The sequence below is a fragment of the Antechinus flavipes genome, chromosome 3 (genome assembly GCF_016432865.1).
Source record: "Antechinus flavipes isolate AdamAnt ecotype Samford, QLD, Australia chromosome 3, AdamAnt_v2, whole genome shotgun sequence".
Classification (NCBI taxonomy): Eukaryota; Metazoa; Chordata; class Mammalia; order Dasyuromorphia; family Dasyuridae; genus Antechinus; species Antechinus flavipes.
Window position 1 is genome coordinate 300,787,189 of NC_067400.1, and position 11,954 is coordinate 300,799,142.

At 35.8% G+C, this 11,954-nt stretch overlaps 1 protein-coding gene across 1 annotated transcript; it reads right to left on the minus strand.

Moving 5' to 3' along the window:
- Window positions 1-4,596: 4,596 nt before the first annotated feature.
- Window positions 4,597-6,611, minus strand: LOC127557932 (MTOR-associated protein MEAK7-like). The gene has a single exon (XM_051991199.1). The coding sequence runs from the start codon at window positions 6,129-6,131 to the stop codon at window positions 4,761-4,763; it is 1,371 nt and encodes a 456-aa protein (XP_051847159.1). The 5' UTR covers window positions 6,132-6,611; the 3' UTR covers window positions 4,597-4,760.
- Between the last annotated feature and the right edge of the window lie 5,343 nt (window positions 6,612-11,954).

Here is an 11,954-nt window from a genome sequence, read left to right on the forward strand (position 1 = left end):
GTAATAGAACTCTGTGTACCCCTGATCTTTGAGAGGGCCGGGCTGGTTGAAAAAATCCTGATTTTTTCCCCTCCCAGTCTCTGGGAGCATTCCCACCCTCCTTCCTGGTTCCCACTGGAAACTCCCACCTCCAATTGATCTGGGAATCACTTCGGCCTGGGAAACAATCACCATACTTAGTGATTTGGAAATTAGCTCCTCAAATCACTCTCTAGCCCCAAGCCATAGAAAGCTAAATAAAATCCAAACTCTGTATCCCAATCTTTGCTATCTTCCTAATCAGGAAGAGGCCCACTGAGAAGAAAGAACTGCTCAGTAAAAATAAACCTATTTTTGCCAAATCTTGCTTGGAGACTAGGACTATGAATTCTTTTGTAAAACCTGCAACACTGGCCTGGGGACCCCCATTGCTGTCAGAGTATTTCACCCCTCTGGTGAATAGCATTATTTATAAAAATCCATTTTTTAAAAATACATATTCATTACAGAATAATGAGAGCAAAATACAAAAGTAACATGTAATTTATTTGCTTTACACATGATCAGAAAAACATGTTCATCAAAAAAAGAAACACAAGAGCAAGTATTTGGATTTTAAGAAGTACTTATTTCTGTAGAGGGCCACAGACAGTGGGGGAACTCCGGGTGAGGTATAAGACCCTTCAGCACAGAGGGAGAAGTCAGGGGGCAGTGACAGCCTGTGTTGTGATTGAAGCAGAGTAATACCAGATGGCAAACTACGTACAATAGCAATTTGTTCAGGTGGTCCCTCATGTGCAGTATATGCACATGCACATATTTTTGTTACTTAAGGGTATAATGGTATATAAGGGGAAGAGAATTTGGAATAAACGGACTCCATATTTTATCTATCCTTGGGAGTTTCACCTCATCACTCCACTAAGACAGTATGTTTTTTTACCCCAATGTAGGGGCTTTAGAAAGCAGGACACAGCATATTTCAATACTTAAGAATTAAGTTCACATTTCATGTAATTACATGTCATTAAAGTAGACTTTAATGAAAAAGTGATTTGACAAAAATATTAGTGTTTATTAACATCTTAGCTTATTGTCCTTACAAGATATATGTACTAATAAATTTGATTTGACTGTCCAGATGCCTACCATAGTCTGCACAATAGACATTCTTTAAGATTTTCCAGTGTGGATAGTTAAGTCAAATACACATACATTCACACACACACACACACACACACACACACACACACACACACACACCTTCCATAAAGAATTGTTTTTAAGGTTAGAACAAAGCTTTTTAATTTGACAAGGGGAACTCTGGTTATAGTTCCCAATTTTAAAATGGGCATTTCTAATAGACATTCATAATACTCCAGTGAATAATTAAATTCTACTGTCAATGTTTTAGAATTCAGAATAACTTCAAAAGAATATTAAGCCTTGAGTTGTGAATTGACTCTCTTTCCCCATTGTGGTACAAGTATTTTGACCTTTGTGTTTTAGTGTTCTCTTTATCTTATGAAAGACTTCAAAGGTTTTCATATAATAATAATAATAATAATAATAATAATAATAATCAAGAAGTTACTTGCCAAGAAAGAGAAGCAAAATCTTCCCATCCCGTGGAAAATTTTGAGGAAAACTGGCAATAAGATTCTGTACATATTTATTCTGTACCAAATCCAAATACCTAATATGTCACTGTGGTGTGGTGGTGGTGACTTGTCTAGCATTTACTAAATGACAAGCACTCTGTTAAGTGCTTTATAAATATTATCTTATTTGGTCTTGATGAGAACTCAAGGAAGTAGGTGCCATCACCCTTTTTTATAGTTGAAGAATAACTTGCTCAAAGTCACACAGCTAGCAAGTGTCTTAAGAGTCAAATTTGAAATCAAATGTTCCTAACTCTAGACCTAAGAAAGAAAGATCACAACTTATCCATTTTGAAAACTGTTTACTAAGGCTCAAACATAAAGAAATTTGTCTTTGAAGAGAATGATCCTACAACTGTTATTGTTTTGCATTGCCCTAATAGATTCAATAACATGTGCAAGATAAAGCTAATTTTTTTGCTTCCCAGTTCCAATCTAACATTTACTCTGCTCTTTCCTTACCCTCATACTATTTTAATAATGGGTCCTTTGTGTGGAAAAAGTAAACAAACAAACAACAAAAAACCAAAGATCTATATTCGCTATGTGTCTTTGAAATCATCATGAAAAGTGTCCATAAAAGAATCCAAGTGGAAGTTACATTCCTAAAGATAGTAAGACCTCCAGATGCTCCTATTATGAATGACATTGTTCTTATGAAACAATGCCATCCCTGGAACACTGTAGAGCTTCCTGTGTTAGATCTATTTTATATATAATATATATATACATATTTATAGATACATACATACATAAATACATAGATAGATAGATAAGACATACATATGCCTATAAATGACATTTAGATCGCATTACAGTTATTCTTCACATTGCTTTCTCAGATTATGGGGAGTACCCTTGGCCTGGATATTTGCTGACTCATGAATACTTTATTGAGGATTGATTAGCACATGACTGTTGTAGATATGAGCCATACTCTTGACCCCTCTATCTATAAAATGGAACATACCAATCTAGGAGAAAAGTGAGGAATCTAGAACTTTACAAGCCCCATCTTTCTTGGGTCTGCTTTGAGATATCTTACAATTTTAAGGTTGTCTTGATATTTCCATTATCAGGAGAAAAACTAAATGAGGGATCAAACTTATTCATAGGGATGGATCCATTTTAAATGGATCAATTTTGGATTATTTATTCATTCATCTATCTTTTTATTCATTCATTTGCTTACTTTTCTATTGCTTATTCATTCATTATTCATATATGCATGCATTCATCTGTTATTTGCCTGTATACATAAACCCGCAATTAGACTCTCACTTTGAGATACGACTTTCTGAGCAGAAGAAATGCATATTAAATGTAGTGAATTATAACTAATAAATGTAACAATGTACTTTAATATGTATCATTCATTTTATAACTTGGTGGAGACTTTGTCACCTTCACTCTAAGAGAAAGGTAGTTTGTAGATCATTCTCAGGATAATCATTAGCAGGCAAACTATGCAGCCCACCTATCCTGAAACAACTACAATCCAAGGTTATTGAATGTATATCATTTTAAAACATTTTATTTTCAGCTCCAAATTCCCTTCCTTTTTCCTCCTCCATTGAGAAAGTTACAAGAATAAAACTCATTATAAACATGTATAGTTAAACAAAACAAGCATTAGTCACAACCAGAAAGAAATTCTTGAGTTCATTCACTTGTTGTTGGTCATTCCACTGATCTGAGTTCCTAATTTGAAATTCTTTGTTTTCACAATATTTTTATTATTATATAAATTGTTCTGGTTCTCTCCTCAATTCACTTTCTATCATGTCATACAAGTCTTCCCAGATTTCTTTGAAACCATCTTTTTCATCATTTCTTACTACACAATAGTACCATAACATTAATACACTATAATTTGTTCAGTCATTTCCCAAATGATAAATGCCCTCTCAGCTTCCAATTCTTTGCCATCACAAAAAAAGATGTCACATTTGTGTACATATGGGTATTTTCCCTTTTTCATCTCTTTGGACTATAGACCTAGTAGCAGTATTGATAAATTAAAGAATTTGTATGAATTTCCCTATAGCTTCTCCAGCATATCATTTTCCTTTCCCACCCTCCAACTTTGTCAGTCTGATGGGTATTGTGTGGAACTTTAGACTTTTTAATTCATATTTCTCTAAATATTAGTGATTTGGAACATTTTTCCATATGGCTACTGATAGCTTGTATTTTTTTTCCTGAAAACCATCTATTCATAACCACCTTCATATATCTTTTATTTTGAATAGGTGAAAGGCAGACATCACAGTTGAGCAACATAAACATCTATACAAAACTGCAGGTAATAGTTCTGCTTGTGCTTCTAGAAATTGTGACTTAATTGGAAAATGAACAGACCCTCTGAAAGAGGTTTTTCATGCTACTGTAGGTACAGCAAGATATCAGATTGTTCTACACTTGTGTCTATCTACATTACCAGTTTATTATAATGCAATATTTTGTGTGATTGGTATTTCTCTTCTCTAGGTCTCTGTTTTTCCATCTGGAAATTTTTTAAAAAGGGCTTATTAAAAATATGACATATATGATTACTATGAAGGAAACTAAAGGTTTAGCCTTACTTAACTTTAAGGTCCCTTTAGATTTTAATATTCTCTCTTTGAGAAATGAGAAAAGAATGAGCTTCTATTACATTTTGTTTAGTAACATCAACCACCTTGATGTTGTCCCTGAATAAAGATACTCTAGAAATGCAAACTATGCTTGCTACACTGATCCAAGGTTGGAAAGCTTGGATTGATAGCAAATATTTTTAGCTGAAATATCAAAATCATCTTCTAAGTACTTATTTTTATACTTAAATACTTTAATATTACCTATTTGTGAGAGAACTTTCCCTAATTGCTTGAATGATTAAGATTTCTGTTGAAAAAATTCTGAAATAATCATAGATTATAGAAAAAAGACAAAAAGAGTATCGTTTTACTTATCCAACCAACAACCTTTTTTTTACCTAATTCCAGAGTTTTCTGAATCTAGATATGTACCAAGGGGAAGGTTTTCATTATATATTGAAATGAAGATAGGATGGGATAAAAACTTAGTTCCAGGATAATCAGATCCCAGTTATTAAGAGCACACAGCTGAGATGGCATCTTATTCTTTTCCATCTGTTTCTCGAAAACCATCACTAAAGGGCAACTTCCCAATCATTTCCAAAAAAGTTTTCGTTTCGGGATTTTCTAGAATAGTCTTCTTATCGATTGACCTCCTCTCACTTATAAAATCTCCAACTACCCATACTTCTAGTTTATCAAGCTCAAAGTTTTCCTTGGCAGATAGCTGAGGACTGTTGTAAGTAGAACATCTAGGTTTTGCTTTGCTGTGTCCTTTCCCAAAATTATAATCAATCCAAAGGCCAAAGTAATCAAATTGACCTCCCATGCCCAATCCATTTGGTATAGTTTGTTGTCCATAATTCAAATACATATAATGATTATTATATCCACTCTGAGTATACACTGCAATGTTGGGGAAAACAGTAAAAAGGAAGCATTTGCTGTCCCCTTGAAACTGGCCCTTGACTGCCCAGGAGAGAGATGAAAAGCCACCGAATATATAGCCATCCCTGTCCTTCACCACTAATAAGCAGGGGCCTCTGCCTATAATAGTCCCACATAATTTTGCAAAGTTGTAGCCATGAATTTGAGAAGAAAAAACCAGTCTCCATGTTTTCTGTAGTTTTGTAGGCAGGTAGGAGTTGATATACATGATGGCAGGAATGTTAAGGAGGCTTATGAATTCTTTGGTATCTTTACACTGTGGGATGTAACAGGCAAGCTCTGAGTAAGAAAGCAAAACAAGGAATCCTTGCCTGATAATCACATTTAAAAATGTGGAGATCAAGGGCACTTTAGGCAGCCATTCTTTAATCATATTGCTGTCACAGCACCAATTGTCTGTCTCTTCAACTGGGGTGCTGCTTTGTTTCAGTGCTGAGAGCAGTTGAGTAGCCAGTGCTTTTATAGCAGAGGTAAAATCTCCACTTGTCTTCATATTCCAACCTTTCAGTTCATTTCTATAGTTCAATACATGGACTACAGAAGTAATCAGATCCTCTATAAACACTTGGATAGGACTTGTTTTCGTATATTCAGTAGATTCCCCTAACATCTTCTTGATCACGTCACTCCTCTCCTCTGCATTTCCTTTTAACAGTTTTGACATAAAAATCACAAACTGGTTTTTGGTGACGTATTCACTAGGAACAAGACACTTAGTCTCCTTCAATTCAATATGTCTCATTCCTTCGTAAAGTCTTACTGTCATTCTCTCCGGCAAAGCATCCCCAAGGTAAGCCTGTAACATTTCCAAAGAGACGGAGATTGGGATAGATTTTCTCTTTTTAGAGGATATGTTCTCCAAACTTCTTGTTATGGCAGCAAATAATCTATCGATTTCTACTTGTTCTTCAAGTCTAAAGAGGGAGAAGTATTTTTCACTGCGTTTTCCTTGTTTATTCCCCATCTTTTCTTATTGTGACGGAAGCCAGATAATATAAATGGGAAGGGGTGTGGAGGTGAGAAGAATGTTCAGTGTTGTGACATTCCGACCAAAACGGTGGAAGATGCTTGCACACCTGAAGCCGCCTACTCGCTTCAAGCGGCGACCTCGGGCTGCCAGCAGCGCCCATACTCCAGGGCTAGCTCTCCGACTCTTTCAGCTCTGCCGGACTTCTACTGCGCTCCAAACCCCTTGACGCTCCTCCAGCCGTGACGCCACAGACTCCGTCAAGTATATGGCATTCTTAAGCTAATTGAAAGAAACTGAGCAGCACAGGCATCCCATCCCGAAAGTAGTTATCGGTACCTAAGGTTTCTGAGGATGATGAACGTATGTCAAGGCTGAGCTTTTCAAAGTACCAATCCTTAATTCAGAGACTGCCCATGAATTCAACCATATGTACCCTGACCAAGGAATACTTTGAACAGATCAAATCAGATTAAAAGTGGGATTTTAAACATAAACTCCACAAGAAGGGCATTCTCTAATTAAGTAAAAGCGACTCCCTTTCAGATTGCAACCTGTCAAACAGAACAAAACAAACCCACAAACACCCCAAAACAAAACTCACCGCTGTCAAAGATACACTCAACCAGATATCCTCCCTTCTTCCAATAGATATTGTCCAATTTCTGCCCTCCCTTCCATGGCTATGGAAACTCCATGAAAAACTCAGCTATAACTATTCTCTTTTCACTTGTCTCTCATGTCTTTATAGTCTGGCTTTTGACCCTACTTTCAACTGAAACCAGTCTTTGGAAAGTTACCAGTGTCCCTTAATTGAAAATCTAATGACTTTTTAAAACTTTCCTCCCACTGTACCCCTGTAAAATCCTGGGAGAGGAAAGCAAAGGTAAAATCTTCTGTAGCCTTTGACACCATCATCATTGTCTACTCTTCTAATCTCTTCTAACTAGATTTTTGTGACAGTGTTCTTTCTTGGCTCTCTTTCTACCTGTCTGATCAGTATTTTGCTGAATCTCCACTAATTATGCTATTTCTTCAGGATGTCCTTTTTATTCTCTCTCTAAACTGTCTTGCTTGCTGATCACACCAGCCCATGAGTTCAACTACCATCTCTTTGAAGATGATTTTCTAACCTCTATATCCATTGTTACCTACCTCCTGGTTTGCAATCTCACTTTACCAACGATCTATTAAGCATCTTAAAACAGATGTCTTTATGGATATCTCAAACTCAACAAGTCTAAAACAGAATTAATTATTTTTACTCCCAGACTTTGCTTGCTTCCTGACCTTCCTGTTTCTATTGATAGCACTCCCACCCTCCTAGTCAACCAGGCTTGCAACCTTAGTATCTTCTTTGATTCCTTACTCATTTGTATCCCATGTATGCAATCTGTAGACAAGGCTTGTTGTTTGTACTTTCACAACATCTCTTGTATCTCTTCTTCATTAACATGGTCATCAATTTATTACCCTATGTCACACAGGTAGTAAATATCTGAGGCCAGATTTAAACCCAGGTATTCCTGACTCTAAGTCTGACTCTGAGCCTAGCTGTTTATACACTGAGCCATCTGTCTCTGAGTTATTGTTTTTCAATTGTGTCAGATTCTTGTCTCTCCATTTTTTTTTTTTGTCAGAGTGGTTTGCCACTTCTTTCTTCAGCTATTAAGTGGATGAAACTGGATTTGAACTCAGGTCTTTCTGATTCCAGACTTAGTGCTCTAAGTGCTCACTGTGTCACTTAGCTGCCTCCATATGCATGTTTTACTAAAATCAGAGGAAACAAAAACAATACATTTCCACAAAATGTTTACATTATAATCTAGAGTGTAAATTTTTGAATTGCCCATATAATATTTCAATTATAACTTAAGTTCATTTTTCCTTTATAAAAAAAAAAAAAACAAATGTAAAGGACTGCTTGCCATCTAGGGGAGGGGGTGGAGGGAGGGAGGGGATGAGAAAATTGAGAGGGAAAAACTCTAAATATCTGTCCAAGGTCATACTAGCTAGTTACTAGAAGAGTTGGTAAAAGGAAGTGTTCTAAATCCTAGTCTGGTGTTTTATTATTATTGGAATATCTGGGTTTTATTATAAATATCAATCTATATGAATATATGTGTGAATATATATATATATACATATATATTATATATATCAATATAAAGCTATAGTTTATCATGTAGAATTTCTTCAAAGCCCTAAGTTGTTTCATCATTTTAAACAGAAAACAAAACAAACCTTCAAATGTAGCTTAAAAATAGACACCATGATTCTATTTTCAAGAGGTTGATATTACTGGAGGAAGAAAAAGAAACTTTAAATTACATATAAATATGCTCAAATTAGTAAGAATACATGATTTTGTTACTTTTTTTTCACCTCACCACAATTTAGACTATTAAAAAGAATACTACAGAACTGCCTTGTAGAGAGCCATAGACAGTTGGGGAACTCTCAGTGAGTTATAAAACCCTTCAGCCCAGAGGGACCTGCTGAAGATGACTGGTTCAGCTCTCCTCTCCCCTTGGGGTGTCTCACCCTTCCTGAGACGTCAGATGGGGCTTGACCACCTATGTTCTACTTGAAGCAAGGGATACTTATAGTAAAAAGAGGCATTTGCATATCAATAGCAGGGTGCTTATAGTAAGTACTTGTCCTGTGGTGATGTAATGGTACTATAATTAGCACATGCTCAGTGTGCTGTAGTGATGTAATTGTACTAAAGTACTTAGAGACTGAGAGGACTTGAAACAAATGGGCTCCATCTTTAACCATCCTTGTGGATCCCTGCTTCATCACTTCTCCACTAAGACCAAGGACTCCATTAAGACCAAGGATCTTGACTGGTCCCTAGATTCTCCAAAGAGCTAGTCTGGACAGTATATTTTGGGACTCCAGTATGGGGGCTCTAGAAATCAGAACATTTTGGCACCCCAGTTTGGGGGCTCTGGAAAGCATACAACACTGCCTAGATGTTGAGACTGGATTGCACAAAAAAGATCCAGGCAAAAAGAAAGTGGGCTACTGGCCAAGCAGGTAACAGAGCAGACAAATAAGCCCAGCCTTCTAGATGCTAACTAGTTGGACATTTATCTTTCATCAAAGTATGCAAAGGCATAGGTGTTTTTTTGAAGGTTATTTTTTTTTTGAAGAAAGGTACATTTATTTATTTCAGTCCTATTAAGAAACTCAGTTATAGCCACATATTTGTAAAGGAGGAATTTAGATTTTATTAGTAGTGAGAATGTTTTCCAGGGGGCTAATAATGTGCCTGGGACTTAGATATGGGGTTCCCTTTATGATTGTTCTCCACTTTCTTAAACCACACAAGGTCCTCTTCTTCCCTTGGGTTTCAGAGGATGAGGAGGCACAGAATAGTCATTTCATAAATGTCTTCTTCATAGCTATGCCTTCATGATTCCCACCTCCAAATCCCCAGCAGCCAGGTCATTCCCTTCCCAAACTTATCTTGAAATAATTCTCAATATCTTTTGCATATGCCTAGTATATGTTGTCTCCTCCATTAGACTATAAGCTCTTTGAGGGTAGGAATTGTTTCAATGTTGTTCTTGTATTCATTGTTATTTGTCTTTCGTTTTGGAAGAATTATATCTTAGTTTGTACATGCAATGGCTTTAAGTGAGGCAGAGGTATGCAAAGCCTCATTCTCTCTCTTTAGAGTCATCTAAGTCTTGTGGCAAGACAAGAATCAGGATGACTGATGATGTCCTGGGATCCAGGGGATGACCTTGGTGTCTGTGATATCTGACTAACCTAAGTACTCCACAGGGCTTACTTTTGCAGGCACTTCGTGGCTGTAGGAACAAATTGTTCTCATCCATCCATTCCACTGGAGGTAGTCTTCACATGCTTGGGATAGACAGCGCCCTACCTCATCAATGGGTTTGAGTACCATCGATTATCCTCAACCTGGTTCAGCTTCTGTAGTGAGGCAGTTTTGTGTACTATATTATGTGTTGCAGTTTCTTACAGTTATAGGTGAGAGTTGAATGAGAGGTGGACACCAAAGGTGATGAGCATCGAGCTTAGCTTAGAGGATAGCACATAACAAGGGGCAGCTAGATGGTGCAGTGGATAGAGTGCTAGTCTTAGACTCAGGAAGACTTATCTTCCTGAATTCAAATCTGGCTTGTGTGTTCAAAGCTATCTGTGTGACCCTGGTCAAGTCACTAAACCTTGTTTGCCTCTGTTTCCTCATCTGTAAAATGATCTGGATAAGAAAATGACAAACCATTCTAGTATCTTTGCCAAGAAAATCTCAAGTGGGGTCACAAAGAATTGGAAACAACTTAAGAACAACAATGAAGCAAGAACTTAGTATGTGTTGACTGATTGATTCACAATATTCCTAATGAAACAAGCTGGGACATTTCTTTATCCTAAGAAAGTGATGACATTTTGCCTTTAAAACAAAAGTTAAACTACAAAGACTGTAATTTTTTTGGGGGGGAGGGGATTTAGCATTTTATTTTCCCTCAGTTACATGTAAAAACAATTTTTAACATTCATCTTTTAAAAATAAATTTTTTTTCCAAAAAAAATTTTCCCCCCCAAAATTTGGGAGAGTTCCAAATTCTCTCCCTCTACAAGCTCTCATTGAGAAAGCAAATGGTTCAATATAAATTATATATATACATATATATATATATATAATAGATTTTATATAGAAAGATATAGATTTTATATATGTCTATATAAAATCTATATTGAAATGTTTGAATATTGAACTATATATATACATACATACACACATATATAGTCATGCAAAACATTTCCATATTAGTCATGTTGTGAAAGACCCTCCAAAAAAATCTTCAAAAAAATTTAAAAAAGTAAAAAAAGTATGCTTCAATCTGTATTCAGATACCATCAGTTCTTTCTTTGGAGTTAGATAGCATTTTTCATCATAAGTCCTTCAGAATTGTTTGGATCATTGTATTGCTAAGAATAGCAGTCATTGACATTTGATCACCTTACAATATTGTTGTTATTTTGTACAAAGTACATTTAACTTTGCATCAGTTCATAAGTCTTTCCCCATATTTCTGAGAACATCCTGTCCATCATGTCTTCTACCACAATAGTATGCCATTACAATTACATACCACAATTTATTCAGCTATCCCCCAAATAATGGCTATCCTCTCAATTTTCAATTCTTTCCCCCCAAGAATAGAGATGCTATAAATATTTTTGTATGCATTGGTTCCTTTTTCTCTTAAAGAAAAAAATCTCTCTAGGGATATAGAACTATTAGTATTAATGCTAGGTTAAAAGTATGTATGGGGTTGGACATAGTTCCAAATTGCTCTATCAAATGGTTGAATCTGTTCATAATTTCACCAACAATGCATTAAGGTCTCATTGTTCCCACGTCCCCTCCAACATTTGTCATTTTACTTCTCTGTCCTATTAATCAATCCAATAAATATGAGATAGTTCCTCAGAATTGTTTTAATTTGCATTTCTCCAATCAATAGTGAATTAGAGCATTTTTAATATAACTATACTTTGATTACTTCATCTGAAAAATGTTCATATACTTTAGTCATTTATCACTTAGGAAAGGGTTTTTACTTTTAAAATTTGACTTGGTTCTCTATATGTCTGAGAAATGAGACCTTTATCAGAGAAATTTGCTTCATTTTTTTTTTTGCAGTTAGTATTACTAATATTTTCCTCCATACACATTTATTTTATTCTCTTTTCACTCTTTCTCTTCTTAAGTGTTCTGCTTCTCACTATCTCCTCCCCATAATGTATTCACCCTTATATTCCTCTCTCTTACCTTTC